General features: G+C 43.6%; 1 protein-coding gene across 1 annotated transcript in view; it reads left to right on the plus strand.

The window, feature by feature from the left end:
* Positions 1-23481, plus strand: part of CCDC148 (coiled-coil domain containing 148) — an 871149-nt gene that overhangs the window by 532039 nt on the left and 315629 nt on the right. The window contains exon 9 of the mRNA XM_085645511.1: positions 3151-3292. Within this exon, the coding sequence (XP_085501637.1) occupies positions 3151-3292 (142 nt within the window). The remainder of the gene's footprint in view (positions 1-3150; positions 3293-23481) is intronic.

Consider the following 23481-nt stretch of genomic DNA (forward strand, 5'->3'; position numbering starts at 1 on the left):
CTTTTGGGTGTGGTTTAGATACCTCTTCAAGGTATGATGGCCACATACACTGTGTGTACAATCTCCAGCGAGCTAGAGCTGGCCTCTGTCTCGGGCGCAAATGACATCTCAACATAAGGTCTGCTCCATCAAAGGAATCTCACCCAAGGAACTGGACCGACTGGGACCATTGTAGCCCTGGATGAACATGCATAAGACTTCCTTCTAGTCATGTTGGTACTCCTGATAGCATGCTATTTCTTCTGTCTGAAGCCGGAGCGGTCCAGGGCTCCTCTCCCAGAATCTGGGTGTAAGATCTCCATACCAGGTGCACAGTGGTTTGTGATATGTGGCCAGAGAGCTTCTTCTGGCCAATGGTGTTAATGACTATGCTACTGCCCTTCCAAGTCCACATTAAATAAACCTTGCCACCGAGAGGTTCATTCTTGCACCCATATTTGCACTGATCGCTCAGTGCAAGGATAACAATCGTACTGGTGCAGAAACTACTTTTGCTGACATATGACTGACTTTCCCGGGTTTACCAGCCTTATAGAGGTGCATGCCTTTTATGTGACTGACTTGACTGTGCTGTTTCCCTCCTAGCCTTCTAAAAGCACAAGCATGACACATGACCGACTCTCACCATACTTGGCCATCCTGTTAGAAGCACACATGATCGACTCTGTCCCAGCCCTATAAGCCCTTGTGAAGCGCAGTCCTTACATTTATTGACTCTGTCCTGGCTGTACTAAACCTTCCGAGGCACTACAGAGTTTTTAGCTACTTTAATGTCTTAAGTTGCACATTTAGCTAATTTTGAAATTTTAGACATTTAGACGATTACACTTTGTATTCCGCGCATAGCAAACTGGGTCTTTCATTATTAGTACGGGCCTTCAAGTGCCAGGATCTAGAGTGTTGTTTGGCTTACTGGAGTTTGATGATAAACTTAAGAAAACTCTGTAATAAGAACATAGCTCACCCCCGGGCGGAAGGATCGTTAATTCAACAAGCAGACGGGCCTAACTGCACTCATCACAGGCTGTGTGGTGCTGGTCGCAGTATTTTAGGGCGTCCTCACAGCGTTCACATTCTTATTGGCATTTCTAAAGCACAGCACGTTCCTCAGAATGTGTTTAGCAGGACACCTTTTGTACTGCTGCCGCTCCTCACTCCCGGTCATCTTGTAAAGACATGCTGGCCCTCACAGGCAGGGCTTGACACCTCAAGTCTATAGAGATGTGGGGCTGCTCAGGAACCACTTGAGGGACATTAACCAAAGTGCTACGCAGTCCACCTTGTAAGCGGACACATTTCTTCTGATGTTTAGACTTAATTTGTTAAGTACTCACTATGCATTTAAAAAAAAAAAGAAACATGGTATAACTCAAAATGATAGCAGATGAGGGGCCTTATTACAGAAGGCGCCCCGGGGGCGCAACGGGCCTTTGTGCCCGCTTTGGGCGCCCCACGGCACCTAGGGTATTATAGAAGGGGGCGCAGACGCTTGTGCGTCCCCTTCTATAATACCGATAGCACTGGCGCACTTAATCCGCCAGCGCTACCTTCAGAGGGTGATCCCTCATTTGCACAGGGGCGTGACCTCTGCAAATAAGGGGATTCATTTGACTCTGCGCCCCTGCCATGTTACAGTCGCGATGCAGAGTCAAAGAAGCCCTCAGGAGGCGCCCTGACAGTGCGCCATTTAAAAGGTGGCGCACTGTTCAGTGCGACCCCTGAGAACAGCCCTCTGCAGGGGGTGGAGGGGGCATCCCCTTGCAGGCGCCTGCAATGGGAGGTGCAGTCACTGACTGCACCTGCCTGCAAGGCGATCTCTTGCAGGCGGGTGCAGCCTGCGCTGTGAAAACACGGAGCGGCTGCTCCGTATTTTCACATAAATGTGCTGCCCTGGGGCAGCGCAAATTCGCGGCTGCCCTGGGGGCTACGCATAGATTATAATAGGGCGCATTTGCATTGTTTGCACCCGGCGCACCTTTTTTGAAAGGTGCGCCTGGCGCACACAATGCCAATGCGTAATACCGCCCCAGTATATATATAATACACACCATTTGTTTTCTTCTTTTCAGCATGCAGTTACATTTTTACTTCTTCATATTGTCTCCACTTTAATCAGGGGTTACGTCAATTAGTTTTGATCATATTTTAATATTGCAGTTCCTAGATTGTTTCACTACTGCTTACTCGGTTGGGTTAGGATGACATTGAACAACCACAAATTGATTGAAACCACCAATTGATGAATTGCAGGCTTTGAATAATATATAAATATATATGAGTGTGTGTGTTTGCGTGTGCATGTGTGTGTGTGTGTGTGTGCGTGTATATAGATAGATAGAAAGATAAAATGTGATGAGTGTTAAGGAATCTGGTGATGACATGAGAGTGAGTTAAGGGTATTTGGCAGAGAGTATTTTTAACGTCGAGTGGTGAATTCTTGAAACAATATTTCAGCAGAAGTGGTCGAACAGAAATTTAAAAGGCATGAGCAGGTACAAAGGGGTCCTTAGTTCTGGCAGTGTGATGAGGAAAACCTGCTGATCCAGTATCGTCTGTGTTAGTTTGGTGTGTAGGAACTTCTGACTACATACAATAGGATTTGGGTAATTACATTGACCTGTATATTTAACCCGACTCATGTTATTTTACTGATGTATGGTAACGTAAAAGCTGCTTACTTAACATTCCTCCCTGTTTGCCTACACGACCATCTACCTAAAAAAGTGTTCTGTGTATGTGTTGACTGCTAGGGTTGTCTTGATCCCTAGGGTATGTTGCCTTGATTTTGTCTTCCTGAGATATGATTAGAGATCATATTTTTAATTATGGGTTAATGTATTTAATTGAAATAAAAACAGATATTAACAATAAACAAAATACATTGGTACTGTGAATTAATTTCAATAAAAACATGCAAAGTGCTTTCTTTTTAATCATATGCAGACATGCTTAGCGATGGTGCCCAGTTTTCCCATGCAGTTTAGGGAAGCTGAAAGTTAATAGTTATTTTTTAGCCAGCTTAAATGCCACCAGATGTCCATATCTGTTTTCATTTTTCATATTTTCATTAATTAACATGCATTCAATGTTTTGTTAAAGTAAACTGCACTCCTCAAAATTAGCAAACTTATAGTATCTATTTTCTTGCAGGAATGACAGTGGGTGGCATAATGAGGATCACTGGATATTCCACACTGTTCTAGATCAATATCCAAGTCAACTACAGAATCGGAGAACTCTATACCTGGATATGCTGCAGAGGCTTCTCCCCCATAAATCCAGACATGAACTGGTGAGTGTGATCCAACCATAGAAATTCGTAAGGTGTAGAATTGTGTAAGATGTTCTACGAGTGATATCAGTTGAGGAAAATAAATTCACAATCTAAAGCGTAAGAAAATACATAACTCACACCGGTTGCTTTAATGGTAATAGCACATTTTGTTATTTTCACTGTCTATTCTTCCCTTTTTCATTTCTGTTGTTCGGTTTTATTTTTTACCAAAAACACCGCAGTTACTGGTGCTTTTAATCATATGAACTCGAGAAAGTTGTGTCTAATTCTATGGATGTCTCTAATACCACCTCACACACCTTTAGAACTGATAACATTGCAGCGGAAACCCTTGCAGCTTTATTCTACATAGATGCAATTTACGGAAACATATGCGAAAAAATAAGATTTCTGATAGTTGCTACTCAAAAGGAATAACTTCAAATGTTGTTTAGGAGCCTCAGAAATAGAAAACGTAACAAGCTAGAAGATAGTTTTAACAAGGAGTAAAATAGTAGGAGAAGCGCCCATTTATTAAAATTATGGCAAACAATCTTGTCTTTGTTCCTTCTTGGACTCCAGCACAAGGATGAGAAAAGTTAACTATATCGAATGATTTATTGTTTAGATTCTTGTGGACTGCTATGCCTAACAAAAATGATTCGTGTCTCTGCATTACTGAAGAACTAGCCTGCTTCAGTATTAACAGATAAATAAAGCTGGCTGAAATGTTCTGTGTAAATATCTTGCCATCGACTAAGGTACGACTTTCTAAGAATGTAAACATTCTTACAATGTAATATGAGCTCAGGTCAATCAAATGAGAAACATGTTCTAGATGTAATTATTGAACAGCGTTTTTAAAAGCACAATTAAGGGTTGTGGTGTCTCTTATCAAAGTCAAAACTTCTTTCCAGAATATCTAGAAGGTCTGGGCTTCAGCACATGATCCACAATTCGTGTAATACTTTGCCCTTGATGTTACCTCCTCTCCAGAGTGTGCAGTTTGAACTATAATTGCATTTTATTTCTCTGCTGCCATGTACCATCTGCATAGTATTTTGTATGCATGACTGTCCTGACATATATCACTTAATACATATTATATATAATATTGAAATATAATCAATGAATCTATCCCCATTTAAAATTCTATAGTAAATGCAAGAGATCTCAAGAACACAAATTTAGCACAGCTAATCTTACAAGGAAATGGAAGCACATATTACTACTCTTCCACCTATTTACCTATAAACATGGGTTCCGTATTAGCGTGCTACTCATTGTAAAGGGCTTTAACGCCTCGCTAGTGGTGGTAATCGCTTTATAAATACAATTTTCAGTTACAATTACAGATGTCACCTCTCAAGATATAGCTTCAGATTTTAGTCATATATCCATTTTTCTGTTGAATGTAATGAATCGTCTAGGTTAATTGACCGTGCATATCCATAATATAGATTTCTAGGTTTGAGGATTGTGAGGCAGTTTTTCAAAAGCTCTCTTGCTCCAGGAGATGTGAGGCATCATGACTGGGTGTGATAGCCAGTTTCATAGTTGTACCAGGTAGAGTTGTTCTCTTTGTGATAGTTCAAAAGCCTGCTAGCTCTGTATAAAGGTCACTAAGGAAACTGGAGTTGTAAATACATTTCAAGTGCCTCATTCCTCTTTATTCTCTGTTCCTATATGCGTGTTGGCTGATGCAATCAACAGTCCATATTGTCAATGGTCAGAGTGATGTGACGCAGACCCGCGGACAGCACACTCTTTTTGCATTACTTGAATAGCAGGCTAATAACTTCATGGAAGCATGAATATCGCAGAGGTACACGTCTTACAAATCACCTTTCCTCAGGCTTAGGTGGGCCAAGATACAAGAATTCTTAATAATGGAGAACAATACTGCAACTTTTGTGCTGTATTTACTGCAAAAAGCCAGGGCTTGGTCATGGTTATTCAAGTATGTTGCTACCGCCGTTAGGTCTCTCTCTCCAAACCAGTGAGATCCAAATAAGAGTGTTTTATCAGGAAGTTATGTGATCAAAGTTTTTGTTGCTGTCATTCGCTGTTGAATCCCTCAGTGACCTTATGATACTTAGATGTTTCACTTTTGTTGAGGTAGGGACTAATTTCTTCATATTTTTTTTTAAACTTTAAAATCCCATTGATCAGTTCTGAACACTTAATCTGTTTACAAATCTTCTTTTATTTCTCCTTTTATACTGTCCAGTCTTTGGATCAAATGTATACATAAATAAGTCATCCATAACTGATTTTTACATCAACTAACAAATAGTTTACTTATTTTATCAGAAAAAACTAGAAAGCGGCAACAGAATTGTTCTAAATATGGGGGCAAGGAATCATTTTAGCATCTCAGTGGCTGTGCATGAGGAAAATGTTGTTTTCCTTATTAATATTTAGTATATTTAGGAAACAAGTATTGCACATGTCCTTGAGGGATATTAAACTAGGAACAAGTATTTTCATTCCAGAGGCTTGTACAGTATTTTATAGTATGAATGTACTTTTAGAACAGTGCTAAATATTGTAAAGCAAATGTTTGTCAAAAATGTAAATTATCCATTTAATGTATAGTTTACTATTACATCATGCTTAATTCATTAGCGGAACAGATTTATTTTCTGTTTGCAACTGTCTGTTCTCCTTATTCCTCTTTCTAATTTAAATTCTATGTTGTGAATCATCCTTTCTGTTTATTGGAAGCGAATAGAAAACAAGCAATACATTATTTGTCTTAACCCCCAAATTTAATACATGAGTGTTCAAAAATTATACATTTGGACTACAAGATGGTACCTACCAGGCAGTAAGCGACACAAGCTCATGACATAGATTTAGAAACTCAATATGAAATATGTCTGCATGCCTTTAAAAATAAATGGATTCTGCTATCCGACATAAACACTTGAGGGTAAGAACTTTGAAGAAGGGGATATTGACTTTTTCGGATGAGTTAGTTAATCAGTTACAAAGTACTGATTAAGGTGCAACGTCTAATGCAGAGTCTAGTACTTTCCTTTTCACATACTGCAATCTCATGAGATATTCTCTTCTATCACGGGCAATTGAAGCTTCATCATTGACCACTCATTTGACACATACTTCGGACAAACAGAAAACAACACTTTTAGGACTAATATACTGAAATAACCAATCAAAGGCTTGCATATTTAAGATGTTTGGAGTTCTCAATTTAAGTTGTTAGTTGGAGGTCGTCACGCATACCTATGCAGGGCAAGGCATCATGAAAGGAGGCCACAGCAGTAAATCTGCAGCCATCTTGGATCTAAGCTGTTTATGCTTCCCTTCCATATGCTTTTCATATAGAGCTAGTTGATATTGGGGTAGGCCTCGGCTGTTTCTGAGGAGAGTTAGCAGTCCTTACCTGCTCCAAACTTGCAGATAAAAATTGTCACAAACGATTGGGGGTATACCCATGATATTTCCAGGCTGTGGGGAGAAGACTGTTCTTAAATTTCAAGACTGCTGTACCAACATAGATTGGTGTATGTACAATGACAGGGAGATTTACTGGTGCAGAGATGCTCACTCAAATTTGAAAACAGTACAAATGGAAGACGTTTTTTGGCCTGTAAACTCACTACTCTCCAAGCATAAAATGTTACAGGACTCTTCCCTCTTGCAGTCACTGCTAAGTGTTCGTAAACAATTGTTTTGTCAGAAGAATTTATCCAAAGCGTAGTGAATTGTGGAACAAGCACACTGTAAATTATATTGCTGCTACAAAACCAACATGTTCAAAAGTCAGTTGAAAAAGCACTTGTGGAGCATGACCAGGCTCCCAACATGGTGGTCACACTCTCTTAGAGCTTCTGTGGTTATGTACTGAAGAAGAAACCTTGGAAAAGCTATTAAAATATCCAGTAATTCACTGTGCAATATATGAGATGCAATAATGAACATCACCCTTGTTTGTGGAGATAAGGCACATGACTACATATAACTGAGGAAGAAGAGCTACACCCTCACTTCCCAGACACCTTCATGAGTAAAATCACATTGCCAAAATGTCTGCTCCTCAGCTGTGAGGATGCCATTAAAGTTGAGGACTGCAGCCTGCTCCCTTGGTCCCAAAGTGAGTCTGGTGCTGCTGAACTGCCGCCCACAGGAGATCAGGCATCATCTCTCCTGTCAGGTGAAAGGATTTACTCATGAGAGGGGGAAGAGCAGATCTGATTGGAGGAATGACTGGCATTCTGCCTAGACTAAGTTTAACACCAAAGGACAGAGGTGAGGCTCAAGGCTGACAATGTAGGGGAGGCTAGATTTGAGGAAGACCTGACATCAAGGAAGCCTATGCAGCATGATGGTTATATGTAGTGATAACAAGAATTGGCACAGCAGAGCAGTAAAAGAAGTGTAATTTAGTGATAAAGAGCCGGAATACAGAGCAGAAAGTGCCACTTGCTGGGATCTGTTCTGTAGAGTGGAGGTGAACACCTCACAACATACCATAAAATGTGAGTTTTTTAAGAAAGATAGGCAACCGTTGGAAGGTCAAATGAGCCAGTGGCTAGACTCACTATAGGAAGGACTGCAAATCAAGGAGAAAGAATTAAAACATGACATTGAATTCAGCATTCACCCCTGAAAGAACAAGGAGGAATTAAACAGCTAAAGTCTGGATGGAACACCCATCGAGGGCTTTCACGCAGAAAGATGCATGCAAAAGAGGACAACAAATTATAGTGAGAAGAACCTTTATAAGTAAGAAAGAAGAAAGGGCAAAAGAGACATAGCAATGAGGGGTGATGAAGCCAGAAAGACTCACCCAAAATTAGCTATTAAATGAATCAACTATTCCGCTTGAGGCAAGATGGGATGGTTAAGGGTGATTCTGATGGCCATAAGATTTCCTAGGGGAGACATCCGTTACAACGCAGTGTTTACACCGCGATACGTTTACATCATGGGCATAACAACGCAAGTCGTTACAACGACTTACGCTGGATGGCGCTACACACTAAGGAATAGTATGATTTACTATTCCAACACCTTCTCTACTGTTGCGTAGGCTGGAGTTGGAATAGTAAATCATACTATTCCTAAGTCCAGTGCCCTCCAGCGCAAGTCGTTGTAAAGACTTGCATTGTAATACCTGCATTGTAAACGTATCGCGGTGTGAAGACTGCGATGTAACGTCATATATTCTTTCCTAGAGCACCTAACTGAACCTTTACTCCCATGAGAGGACATCTCATGTAAAGCACCAACTCAAGTAAACAAGCAAGAGCCTGACTCAACTCTTCCCCACTGTGGTAAATTTAAATTACCTAGACTTAATTTATGCGGTAAAATTCAATAAGAATAACTCAGTAAAAATAAGAGGCAGAATCCGTGGTATTTGAGGTTATAAAAGGGAATTTATTCCTTACAAAGGAATGATGGTTCGAACCAGGCAATCGAGTTCCGTCACCACGAAGGTTCAGGAAGGGATCAGCAATACATTATTGACAGGTTATCATATTTATAGAAAAATGCATTACAGTAAAGACATATGCAGAAGGCGTTACAGTTGAGAAGAGAGATAAGAATACACATACGTAATGAAAAAGGCGTTACAATAGGCGTGCATAAAGGCGTATACTAGAAACGTCATTATGATGATGACACAAGTGGGTGGATCCATAAGAGAATCCTGCAAAGTCAGCAAAAATACATGGCAGAGATGCGCGCGCAGCCGCATGACGTGTGATTGACGTGTAACTAGAGGGTGAAGGGAACTTGACATTTAGCCCTACATGAGGAGACAGAAGTCTGGGATGTCAGGACAACCTAATCCCAAATCGTATCTAATATCTTGTGTTTAAGGAACTATATTATCTAGAAGGAAAGGTCTTTTCGGACAGAGCCTATTCTATACTGACTGCTAGTGCGTGTACAAGCGTCTACGTGTCTACATGAGATGCGAGGGGGCATGGGCCTACCATGGTAACGAAAGTCATGAATTACTTGCACGGAGACAGTAAGGCCGGGCCCTTTGCTCTGCAGCTGGAGGGATGTTTACCTAAGCCACTAGACAGGAATGCATTTCTCGAGGAGCGGAGCAGATAACTTTGAAGGCTGAATACAGTTTTGGCAGGCAACAGGCCGGGCTAGGCACCGTTAGCCGCGCAGGAAGTAAGACAAAGGTCATTGATACAGATGCAGGTCCAGGCTGGAGCATTCAGAGGCAGAAGGCAGGAAAAGCTCGATGGCAGAATTCAGGGCCTACCTTGCCAGAGCTGGAAAACGTGAAAAGTATACCATATAAAGACGGTGGCAAGGCATACTTAGGAACGGAATATCTGACCCATTCATGGCAGATCTGAAAGAGGACATATTAACGTTGGACACAATTGTATTTGCGTCTTCATAGCTTGAAGTGGAGGGAACATACATGTACTTGTAGCATGTACATGGAGCCGTTGGGGTCTAGATAGGGGACACAATTGATCATAAAAATTCATATTTCCTCATTCCCTCCTTGTCCCCTACGGACCCTTCATGAAATATCGATCTTCAGGAATCCATCAATCTGTTCATGTAACATCATTTGCTCTTCTTTCTTCTTCCGGGATTTTGAATGAAAACTTGAACGTGGAATACACGATGTGGCACACAGACCGCAAATCGCTGGTCCACATTGTAGACACAGGCAACAACTGAATACTATGAGAAGGCCAATACCTAAGAAGGATAGGACTTTCCATCCCCAGGCTGACAACACGCTCCAGAACCAACCGGACCATGTCCAGGTGCCTGGATTCTGATGTATCTGGTTTGCAATCTTGTGAAGACGAGTTATGGCCTTATATACGGATGGCGCGTTTTCTGGAATGAAAACACAGCAACTTGATCCGATGACCCTACAGGCTCCGCCCCTATCGGCTAGGATGAGGTCAAGGACAAGACGATTTTGGAGAACAACAATCCGCATCGCAGACTGCTCCTCTGTTAAGTTGCCTAGGGCAGAGGTAGTTTCATTCACTACTGCTTCAAGGGTTCTGGTTAATCTACGTATCAGTTTACTATTTGAGACAACACCTATGTAAGGAAAGAGACCTTTATTGAAGTCTGTATATTGTTCCCATGCGGTTTCAGTGTAGTCAACAATCGGGATATCTCTCTGGGGTCTATGGTGTACTAGATTGGTATTTCTATGATAATCAGGAGGGGCTAGAAAAACAGGTGGCAGAAGGAATGCAATGTAACAGGTACCATCCCAATCTAGAGGTAGGCGTATATATGCGGTATGACCACATATGAAGTAGGAATGACGGGAAGCTCTAAATGTAGACTTGCCTTTATCACTGAATTCGATCACAGTAGTACATTTACTATGACCCAGGTGTACTGAACCATTCTTTCTTACACATAATTCACCTTTGACTAGTAATACTGACATAGCAGGCAAGACTAGTGCAGCTTCAGATTCAACATTCAGAATCATGAAGTTAAGTGTAAAATTACCTAATCCATATACTTCATTTTCTAGATCAGTTCCTGTTCTTTTGGGAAGTCCCTCCTTGTTAGGATAACAGGCTTTAAGCAAAACTAAGTTCAGGTTTTCCCATACCCAGTTGCTCTGGTAAACTACAGTGTTTGAATCTAAAGAGTTAATCAAACTAAACCATGCTCCACAGGAACCATTGTGTGTGAATGGGTACGGAAAGAGAGGCAGAACTCCTTTGTATTTCTGATAGGGAGGAAGTCGGCCACATATCCAACAATTTGTAGCATTGCTGGTCTGATGGGAATGATGTAACATACTAATGAATGTGTTGTTGCGCAGCGCAAATCTATAGGACAACTCATGTGGAGGTAGTTCACTAAAAGAATGTTCGGCAGTAACATTGTAAACAGAATGAGCACGCTTAAAAATAGGATAGTACATGTGCAACAGTATACTTGCAGCAATAATAAAAAGACTTAGAAAAAACATAATCAACAATGTCACTATACAGTGACTATGAAGTGATTTACAGTATGCATGTTTCTTGAGCTGTTTCTGTCTATTTCTCTCTCTAATTCGGTCTAGAGGATACATGTCAGAGACTTATTCAACCGATTCACCTTGGAGAGGACTTAAACAATCAAATTGTCTGACTTGCTAGACCTTAGTTTCAGTTTATAGTCTTGAGATTCGGTCTTTTCAACCAGGGGGAGTTTTGAATCAGTCTCTGGAAGGGGGCAGGGCTGAGAGTTCAAATCAGATGGTAGTCCATGAAATTTCTTGATATGGCTCGAATGTAACCAACCCTTGCGACCCTCGACCTTCACTGCTGTCCTCATGGTTAGAAGTACCAGCTTTGGCGTTTGCCAGCGAGGCTCCAACGGGCTCCTCCTGTCGAAGTTTCTGATGAAAACAAAGTTTCCAGGAACCACTTCATGGGGCTTTACCTCGGTGTTGTCGGGAAAGGCTGCAGCTACCTGTGAACGGCAAGATTGTAGTGCAGACATCAAGGAAGCAAGGTAATCTGTCAGCATATTACAATCAACATCAGTGATTTTACGAGGTATAGGCGTCCCCCACATATTTGGTGGCCTACCGAAGACCACCTCGTACGGGGATAGCCCTGTGCGAGAATGTGCTACCATTCTCATGTAAAAGAGTGCAACTGGTAAGGCTACTATCCAGTCGACACCTTTCTCTCTACAGATTTTAGAAAGTCGTATTTTCAGGGTCTGATTATGACGTTCCACGAGACCCGCTGCCTCGGGATGTCGGACACAGTGAAATTTCCATTGATAGCCTAACAAGAGTGAAATGTGTTTCATTAGCTCGGATGAGAACGGCTGGCCATTATCTGAGTACACAATACGGGGCAAACCATACCGTGGGAAGAATTCACGAACTAATTGTTTAGCAGTAGTCGGGGCAGTGTAATCTGAGACGGGATATGCCTCTGTCCAACGGGAAAGAGCGCATACAACTACGAGGACATATTTGAATCCTCGACATCGTTCCATCTGGATATAATCCATCTGGAGGACTTCAAAAGGATGATCGGGAGGTTGAAATCCACCCTGCTCTACAGGTACGCCTTTACCTGGATTGAACTGACAACAAATCATACAAGTTCGGACTTTCTGTTTGGCTGCAGCTCGTAAGTGTTTGTTGAACCAAATGTGTTGAATACTGTCTAACATAGCTTTTTCTCCTAGATGTGCTGGACTATGTATTGTGTTAATGATAACTTGAACCATTGAGTCGGGGAGAAACCATATATATTTTCCCTTCGTCATCCATCCCTGATCTGTTTGGATCCCTCCTAATTCAGTCCATTTCTTTATTTCCTCTGCTGTAGCATGTGTCTGTATGTCAATTACATCAAGGGCGGGATCCCTAACTGTCATGCAGTGTGTCGACGTCGGAACTATTGTCTTTGTCAAGTCAGTTGCGTGATTCCTATTCTGTGCTGTTAGCTTAGCTGTTCGGTCTGCTAGGTCGTTACCCTGGGAAATAATATCGGTGACTTTTGTATGGGCTTTGCACTTCATGATAGATATTGAAGTAGGTAGATGTATTGCATCTAACAAAGCTTGAATAAGGGGACCGTGTTGAATGTTGGCACCGTGAGAAGTCAAATAACCTCTCTCTCGCCAAAGGACTCCGAAGTCGTGTACAACTCCGAATGCATAACGTGAATCTGTGTATATGTTAACTTTTCTATTCTTGGCTTGAATACAGGCTTGTGTCAGAGCAGTAAGCTCTGCTGCTTGAGCTGATAATGTGTCAATACAATTTGTTTCAATGACTTCGGTGTCTGTCGTGACTGCATAAGCGGCCACTAACTCTCCTGTACTTGTTCTCATACATGAACCATCTACATAAAATGTCAGGTCTGGGTCTGGTAATGGAACATCTGTCAAGTCTTGTCTGGGTTTTGTCGTAATAGTAATGACTTCAATACAATCATGTGCCAGTGGGTCTGTTCCACTTAATGGCAAAAGTGTGGCAGGATTTAATGTACTACAACGTCTGATTTCTATGTGTGGCTGAAACAATGTTAATTCGTAACCTGTCAGTCGTGCTATAGTCAAGTGTTGTGTTTGTGTCCGGTTCAAGAGAACCTCTACTGCGTGTGGTACTTGTACTGTCAATTGGTGTCCTAATACTATGGAATCGCTTTGTCTGATCGCTAGAGCTGTTGCTGCAACTGATTTCAGGCACGCAGGAAGAGCTTGAGCTACGGGATCTAATGTGCTAGAAAAATAAGCACATGGCTTGTGTGATCCTGCTTGTTCCTGAGTGAGTACTGACAAGGCAGTACCTTCACGTTCTGTAACAAAGAGTGTAAAAGGCTTACTGTAACATGGTGTCGCTAAAACAGGTGCTTGGCATAAAGCTTTCTTTAAGTCTTCAAAAGCTTGTGTATGTTCTGAAGTCCAAGGGAGGACAGTCGTTGTCGCTGCCTCCTGGGTTGTCAACTGAATGAGTGGTTTTGCTAGAAATGCATATTGGGGAATCCACTGCCTACAGTACGAAGTGAGGCCTATAAAGGCCCGTACCTCCTTTTGTGTCTTGGGTGGTGGCATGTTTACAATTAACTGGATGCGGTCAGATGTGAGCTGTCTCCCCCCCTTGGACAGCAAGTGCCCTAGGTACACAACTTGCTGGGCACAGAATTGCAGCTTCGAAGGGGACACCTTGTGCCCCTTGTCGGCCAGAAAATGTAAAACCGTCAGTGATGCTTTTTCACATTCGGGTTCGCTTCGGGCGGTGATCAGCAGATCATCGACATACTGAAGCAGTGCAGTGTTAACTGGTATGTGGATACTGTCAAGTTGTCTTTTCAGTGCTTGGCTGTAGATGCTAGGACTTTCTGTAAATCCTTGAGGTGCGCGTGCGAATTTAAAACTTCGTCCATTTAAACTAAATCCGAACAAATATTGGCTTTCCGGATCGATTGGGACGCTAAAGAAGGCGTTCTTGAGGTCAATTACAGTAAAGAACGTTGCTTCTGAATCAATGGCTGTCAGTAAGGAAGAGATATCTGGGACCACGGGATATTGTGGTACAATGCATTTATTCAATTCGCGCAGATCAATAACTAATCGATATACTGGGGGTGCTTTTGGATCAGTTCGTTTAAGAATCGGAATGATCGGAGAATTACATACATTGGAGTCGGTTTCTACAACCACTCCTTGTGCAATGAGCTCGTCAATGATTTGCAGTAAAGCCACTACAGCATCTGGAGGTAACTTGTATTGTCGCATTCGTGGTAATACCACTCCTGCTTTGAGTGTGACTCGATATGGTGTAATGTGCATACAACCTACATCAGTGGGGCCTTGTGCCCATAAATGTGCAGGTAGATTCTGTAACCGGTGATCCATGTCTCTTGTCACGTAGTGACCTTTAAAGTCACGCAAAAATAGTCGTACTCCGTCCGGAGAACAACATATTATAGCTCCTAGAGCTTTCAATGTTTTTATACCTAACAAGTTTTCTGGGCATGATTTTGTAAGCAATAGATCTGTAGTCCGTGTCAATGGACCAACTGTAAATGCAAGCGGTTGCGATACTTCGTTAATAGTAGGCTTTCCTGAGAAACCAAGGGAAATATTTTGGGAGCCTGAGAGGGGTGCCCCTGGGACTTCGTCGTGACTTATAGTTGTTCTGCTTGCCCCTGTATCAAGTAGAAACTTTCTGTCTTTCCCTAATACTTGACTCTGTACATAAGGACCCTCTTGATCTACAGGAACCTCAATAAGGGGTAAGCCAACTTCCCTCTCTAGGCTATTTCATGTGTAGCGCTGATAATCTGGATAGTCATTTTGTGCATACTGGTACATCTGTTGTGTCGTGTTTTGTGTTGCGGCAATAGGCTGTGGCTGTGGTACCACTACGGTCTGTTGTGGAACCGGCATAGGCTGTACATGCTGAGGTGCTTGTTGTTGGATCTGATCCTGTCTAGGCGGACGTGGTCTCTCTTTGGTTTTACCCGTAGAGATATTATGTTTCAGAACTGCACAGTCGTTTATATAATGACCTGGCTGTTTACAATAGTTGCATGTCCCTTTAACGGGAACCGCTGAATTACTGGACTGTGTCGCACCCTTTTTATGACCGTCAGCTGGAACTGACTGGGCGACGAGCATTTTCATTTTCGTGTCTTTCATACGTCTTTGTTCATGTTCTTGTTCTTCTCTAATTCTATTCTGGTGATACTGTAACATTTGTAACATTTGTGAAGGAGTGTTAGCTTGCCAAGTGCTCTCAACTTTCAATACTCTGTTTTTGACCTGTGGCAGGGAATTCTCGACTAGTTTTGTTACAAAAAGATGTGGATATGAATCGCTACTTGCTTTCAGGCCGCTATTAATACCAAAACATTTTTCAAATCGGGAATAAAAATCACTAGTGTCTTCATCGGGTTTCTGTTTACAAGCTGAGATTGCTCCCCAGTCTTCCTTTTTCGTAGTTAATAAACGTGGCAATAATTGTACTAATAATCCTGGTAATGCTTTAGTTTTGTCCCCAAGCCCTACGCCTGCAGTTCGGGCATTTTCTTCGTTTTCTAATACTGTCCAATCAATCTTTTGGTCTCCCACTTCCCACTCTTTTTCTTTGAGTTTCTCGTAAATACCGGCAGGCAATAATACTTTCAATATTTTCATAATGTCAGGATAGGTATAATCACCCATGAGTAACATGTCCTTTAGTTCACGGTGAAAACCTGCTGGATCTTTGTCATGGCTGGGCACTAATTTTTTCATTTCCAATAGTTCTATTTTAGTTATGGGCGTGTACACAAACACGCGTCTAAAAGTATTATCATCATTCCTAACTGGGTGTACTTCGCGTAAGGGATTCTGTCTGTCTATGTAATACGTTTTTCCCTCCATGGAAGGAGCTGGATCATGTTCTGGACACAAAAAGGCACTATATCTATGTCGGTATTCTAGAATTACTTTAATTAGATCGGTACCTAGACCTCTCCATTTATTCAGGAGTAGTTCTATCAGTATATCAGGTAGGGGACCAGGATCGGAGTGTTGGCCTTTGTATAATATAAGAAGATGTTGTATCATGTATATACTAGCTAAACGCTGCTCATCTGGGGCGAGATTCAGAAACGTGTGTGCTAGCGCATCATCACTGTATTTTTCAGAACTGTCAGCCCATTGTACTGCTGACCTGGCTAATTCTTGTTCATCCATAGAATCGAGCACATGGTACCCCCTTTGTTCTCGAAGTAATTTATCAGTAGCCTGGAATAAGTGTTCAGGGGTCCTTGGATTTGAGATAACTGTTTGAAAAATTCTGTTACATTCTGGACGTATCGGACGTATTGTTTTATTAAAAGATCTTCCTTTTCCTACATAAGCTATCGTTTGTCTAGCTGGTAATTCTAATTGTCCTGTGTTCATTTCTGACTGTTCCTCCTCCTCTTCCTCTGATTCAGCTTTATCTGCTTCTAATCTTCTTTCATGTATTCGTTCTACTTCTTTTCTGATCTTTCGGCACATGACTTCTATATACTTCTGTTTATCATGTTTTCCGTCTGCTATATTCTGACCCCATCTGGTAAGTACTTGCATTTCCTCCGGATCTACCTCAGGCCTATCTCTGTTTCTGATCAAGCAGTTTATGAAAAAGCGTAACAATAATTTTTGCATGTCTACTTTCTGGTATTCCATGGCCTCGCCAATACTTTCAGGACCTTGCCCTGTTTGGACAAAGCGATATATTTTGTCTAGATGTTCAACCATTCCTGGTAATGTCATTAAATAGTTTGCAACTCGTCGTAAACGTACTGAAGATAGCAACATTCTGTCGTGTTTACCTGGCACTGGATCATATCTACAATCTGTAAGAGGCTCATTTAATATATTGTCATTAGCTCTTTGAGGTGTACGTTGGTGTGCTAAATCCCTATAAGTCAATCTAGTTGCTGGCGGTGGCGTGGAAAAACCTCCTGTCGCACCTCCTGAGGTGCCAAGTCCAAAAGGATTTGTTGGGTGTAGGGTAGAGAGTGTGGGTGCAGGAAGGACTGTAGAAACAGATGGAATGTTTAGAACGTGAGGAGGGGTTTGTTGCTGCGGAGGTGGGTGCAGCTGATCTTGGGGTTGAGCGTCGTTAACAGGTGGTGTGCGTTGCTGCGCACCATTAGCGTATTCGGGGGCTGCATCATCTAAATAGGAAGAAAGGAAAATGTCCTTTGCGGTCTTGGGATGTACTTTAATCGGGAGTAATGGAGGTGGCAGATCTTTTGGTACCTCCAGGGTGGCCTTAGGCAAACCCTCGGCCAGAAGAGGATACATACCATTCATAAGAGTGTTTCGTTGTCTGTCTACTTGTTCTGTTTTTACTCGGATACCTTCGTCAATTAATATGTTTTCTCGGGCTCTTTCTGAATCTTCCCTACTTTTCTCTTCCTTTCTGAGCGCTTTCTCTGTGCGCCTATGCGATTCTTTACGCCATAATTCAATGGCATCTTTCTGTGACTGTCTGGCTTTCTTTTTCCATAATACTTCTTCTACTCTCATGATGCAATCTGCATCCCATGTTCCAGCAGCGGGCCATCTCTGACTCTCTGCTAAATCCTTGGTGTAGTCCACCCATAGATCAAGATATAATACGGCATCTAGGCCATGTTTATGGTACATAAAGTACCCTGGAGTGTCCCTAGGTGGAATAGGAACAGCTTCCTCGAGTATCCCTTTTCTAGTTTTTATCTGTCTTAATTTTGAAAATAACGGCATCTTAAACCTTGCTACTTGATTCTTACTCGGACTTGAACACAATTAATACAATAAACACAATAATGAAAATCGAACAGTCACTCATACCACGACATTTAAAACATATCAAAAACTTTTTTAGAAACGAACAATAATAATTAGAATAAAACTAGTTAACTGCATAATACTAAATATACTGTATGTACTGCTAAACAGTACAGATACACTGCTAAAACAGTGCAGACCAGGTCTGTGTACCCAAACCCGTCTTGACCGGCACAAACTAATGTGCACGTCTAGATGCGTCCCCAGCAACGGTACTCACCGGGAAGCACGGAACGGAAGGCCTCGGAAGTCTGGACTGGACTAGACCAAACTGGACTGGACTGGACTCGTGACTTAGATACTTCGGAACTTCGGAATCTGGTGGGCCTCTGTATACCTCGGATCTTGCTCTCTCAGCTAGGCTCTGGTCGGGATTCTCCGCACTCCTCACTGCCTTGTCTGGGTGTTGATCGCAGCCTCAGTCGCCCCCGTTGGCCTGAGGGAGATACAGGAAATCCTGCGGGTACGCGTAATTGTCCGTCCGGCTGTGGCAGGAGACCGGGTCTGCAACGCACCTCCGGCGCGTGGGGTGTGAGAGGTGTCCCTGTTCGGGCGCCAGTTTTGTGGTAAATTTAAATTACCTAGACTTAATTTATGCGGTAAAATTCAATAAGAATAACTCAGTAAAAATAAGAGGCAGAATCCGTGGTATTTGAGGTTATAAAAGGGAATTTATTCCTTACAAAGGAATGATGGTTCGAACCAGGCAATCGAGTTCCGTCACCACGAAGGTTCAGGAAGGGATCAGCAATACATTATTGACAGGTTATCATATTTATAGAAAAATGCATTACAGTAAAGACATATGCAGAAGGCGTTACAGTTGAGAAGAGAGATAAGAATACACATACGTAATGAAAAAGGCGTTACAATAGGCGTGCATAAAGGCGTATACTAGAAACGTCATTATGATGATGACACAAGTGGGTGGATCCATAAGAGAATCCTGCAAAGTCAGCAAAAATACATGGCAGAGATGCGCGCGCAGCCGCATGACGTGTGATTGACGTGTAACTAGAGGGTGAAGGGAACTTGACATTTAGCCCTACATGAGGAGACAGAAGTCTGGGATGTCAGGACAACCTAATCCCAAATCGTATCTAAAAAAGAGCGTTTCCTGCTCAGTTCTTCCTCTTAATTCCATCGGGAGCGCTGAGTCGCTCGCCTTCACGCTCAGACTGTCCCCGGGCCAGGCCCTGAAGGGGTTGTTGGTCTACAGGCCACCAGGCCCTTTGGGTTCCTTCCTGGAAGATCTGCAGACAGCTGTCTCTGAGTTGGTGCTGACCACACAGCACTGCGTCATGGCTGGTGATTTCAACCTCCACCTTGACGTAGTGGATGACTCGGATGCGGTCAAACTGTTGGATATTACATCTCCACTGGGATTGTTACCGTTCGTGTCGGGGCCAACCCATGAGAAGGGGCATACCCTGGATCAGGTGTTTTCATCTGTCCCTCTTACGGAGGTTGACACCCTGCCGGTGCTCTGGTCCGATCACAGGCTGATCAGATTTTCGGTGCTGGAGAGTGCGCGGCCGGATAACAGTGCCTCAGTCTTGTCTAGACCGACCTCGAGAGCGCTGCACAGAGTGACACCTGACATGCTGGAACAGGCGCTTCTGGATCACCCATGCCATCTTTCGGGCGATCTGGATAGCGACACTGAGGCTTTGCAGCAGTGGCTCATTGATAGGCTGGACGATCTGGCCCCCAAGGTAGCCCTCCGATCCACGGTGGCACGGCAATCTGCACCATGGTTTACGGAGGCTCTTCGTGTGGCTCGCAGCCAATGTAAGGTGGCCGAGAGGGCCTGGCGACGTTTGTATGATGGGGAGGCTAAACTCGCCTACAAGGCGATGGTGAAGGCCTACCATCGGGACATTCTGGGAGCTAAGAGGGACTATTTGGCTAGGAGGATCGAGGCATCCGCGAACTCCTGTAAGGAGATCTTCACCATTGTGAAGGAGTTCACGACCCCTAGTTCCCAATCGCCCCCTCTAGTTTCTTCAGATACGTGGGCAGGTGATCTGGCCGGCTTCTTCACTAATAAGATCAAGGCGATTCAGGCCTCCTTTGTGGAAGGACCGGAGGATGGAAGCGGCGTCTCCGGGGCTGGGTGCGGATTTCCGCACACACCGACGGCGGTGCTGTCTGATTTTCCTGCTGTTTCCAGCGATGTGTCCAGGCAGCTGTTGGCCAATTTGAAATCTGGCTCGCCACTTGACCCCTGCCCCGCCAAATTTTTGGCTGGGATGGCGGAGGTGGTGAATCCGCTGGTTAATCCCATCCTCAACGCCTCGCTGAGGGAGGGGAGGGTCCCCAGCTCTTGGAAGAGAGCGATGGTGATCCCCCTCCTAAAGAAACCGGGTCTCGACGTCGAGCTTCTGGCCAATTATAGGCCAATTTCACTTCTTCCGGCCCTCACGAAGATCACGGAAAAACACGTCCACGGTGTCCTGTCGCGCTTTCTGGAAGCTAACAATCTGCTCCATCCATCTCAATCCGGTTTCCGTCCTAATTTTAGTACGGAAACGGCATTGCTAGAGGTCACTGAGATCATCAGGGAGACTCTTGATGTCGGCGGGAGGGCGATGCTGGTCATGTTAGATCTATCGGCGGCCTTCGACACCGTCCCCCACAGGGCGCTCTTAGCGAGGCTTTATGACATCGGCCTTAGGGGGACGGCGCTCAGGTGGTTTACATCCTTCCTTGAAGGCCGCCGCCAGACGGTCTGGGTTTCCCAGAGCTCTGCCGAGATGCCGCCATTGGGAGTTGGGGTTCCACAGGGATCTGTGTTGAGCCCCACGTTGTTTAACATCTTTATGTCCCCTTTGGCGGCCTTGGTGGAAGCATATGGGGCCCAGATCATCTCTTACGCCGACGACACGCAACTCCTCTTCACATGCGGGAAAGACCAGGAGTTTGATGGAGGGAGAATTCGGGACTGTCTTACATTGGTCTTTGACTGGTTCCAACGGAACAGTCTAAGGGCCAACTCGAGCAAGTCCGAGGTTCTGTTTTTTGGTTGCGGTGTCGATCCGGAGTGGCAGCATTGGTGGCCGTCCGACATGAGCCCTCCTGCACAGTCTTCCTTGGTGGCTAAAAACTTGGGTGTCAAGCTGGACAACCAGCTATCGCTGCGAACACACATTCTGGGTCTGGCTGGCACCTGTTATGGAATTTTGAAAATGCTCCGTAAATTCCTGCCCCTGCTGTCTGAGGAGCACAGGCGTATTACTGTGCAGGCTCTCGTCGGTTCGAGGCTTGATTATGCTAATGCCCTCTTCCTTGGCCTCCCTGATTACCTAGTTCAGCGCCTACAGGTGGTACAGAACTCTGCCGCCCGGGCTATCTTTGGCCTGCGTAGACGAGCCCGAGCTTCCGGGCTGCTTCAGGCGCTACATTGGCTGCCTGTCCGGAAGCGGATCCAGTTTAAATCCCTGACTCTGATGCACAAAGCCCTGTTTGGATCAGGGGCTGGATACCTGCGGCGGAGACTAGCCTTCTATCGACCAGTCCGCTCCTTGCGCTCGGAATCCCTTTACAAAGCGGTGGTCCCTCGGGTGAGGAAGGCCCGCACGGGAGGGCGCTCTTTCAGCTGCAAAGCCCCACAGCTGTGGAACTCGCTTCCTCTTTCGCTGCGCAGCACTGTCAATTTGTTCCAGTTCAGGAAGAGCCTGAAGACCTGGCTTTTTAATCTTTAGGCTGTTCTTATTGCTTCAGTTTCAGTTCTTTTTCTCACTCTTTTGCTGTGTTGTGTTATTTTTATTCTGAGATGCAGGTGGAAAGCGCCGGGACACTCTTTTCGAGTAGCCGTGCGCTATAAAAGAACGCTGTAACATAACATAACATAACAATATCTTGTGTTTAAGGAACTATATTATCTAGAAGGAAAGGTCTTTTCGGACAGAGCCTATTCTATACTGACTGCTAGTGCGTGTACAAGCGTCTACGTGTCTACATGAGATGCGAGGGGGCATGGGCCTACCATGGTAACGAAAGTCATGAATTACTTGCACGGAGACAGTAAGGCCGGGCCCTTTGCTCTGCAGCTGGAGGGATGTTTACCTAAGCCACTAGACAGGAATGCATTTCTCGAGGAGCGGAGCAGATAACTTTGAAGGCTGAATACAGTTTTGGCAGCCAACAGGCCGGGCTAGGCACCGTTAGCCGCGCAGGAAGTAAGACAAAGGTCATTGATACAGATGCAGGTCCAGGCTGGAGCATTCAGAGGCAGAAGGCAGGAAAAGCTCGATGGCAGAATTCAGGGCCTACCTTGCCAGAGCTGGAAAACGTGAAAAGTATACCATATAAAGACGGTGGCAAGGCATACTTAGGAACGGAATATCTGACCCATTCATGGCAGATCTGAAAGAGGACATATTAACGTTGGACACAATTGTATTTGCGTCTTCATAGCTTGAAGTGGAGGGAACATACATGTACTTGTAGCATGTACATGGAGCCGTTGGGGTCTAGATAGGGGACACAATTGATCATAAAAATTCATATTTCCTCACCACAACGAGTGACTGTTAAAACTTAAAATACTAACAGGCCACTTTAAAACAGTCGCTGAAACCTCATATTTTCCCTTATGTTGTAGTTCAAGTCGTGCTTACTACAAAATGACAATAGAGAAAATGCTTAAAAATAGAAAATCCTATTGCTTAAATGTATTTGATAATTCATTTTTTTGTATTACCATGCACTTTTGCTACTTTTCTTAACTGTTTGTAATGTTTAAAGTATTTTGTGGCAAATTTTAAGCAGTACAAAGATTCTCAACAAGCCACAATTTTATATTATTTGATACAGTTTTGCTAGTAAGCGCGGCTGTCCAAACTCAAATATTTATTTATTTATTATTTATTTAAGAGTTTTATATAGGGCTAGCAAGACCCGAGGGTATCAGAGCGCTTTACAGCATTGTCACACGTAAGAGACATTTACACAGTAATATGTACATTGAGTCAGGACGCATCTCAGAGTATCTTCATAAAAGAGCACATTGTGCCTCATAAGATATGTTAACATAGTAGGGTGTATGGTGACTCGATGGCGATCACAGAAATGACGTTGTAGAAGCAACCGTGACTCTTGGCGAGAATAATGAGGTAGGTCTTAATGTCAAAGTGTCTGTGTCCTGAGATAGGCCGGCTTCGTTGGTTAGGCTTTAGCTATCCATTCGTGAGGGATCGATTAAGGAGGAGGTCTTTGAGCTGCCTTTTGAAAATTAGGTAGGAGGGATTGGTCCTGATAGGAGTTCCAGATTTTGGGCGCATTTCCTGCGAAGGAGCGAGATGCGTTTTTTTGTTTGCGAGTTTTCGGAGGGATAAGGAGTATACTCCTTAGGCTTCTTGTCTGGCCGGCCTTTTGGA

Source organism: Triturus cristatus, chromosome 3_1 (genome assembly GCF_964204655.1).
Source record: "Triturus cristatus chromosome 3_1, aTriCri1.1, whole genome shotgun sequence".
NCBI lineage: Eukaryota > Metazoa > Chordata > Amphibia > Caudata > Salamandridae > Triturus > Triturus cristatus.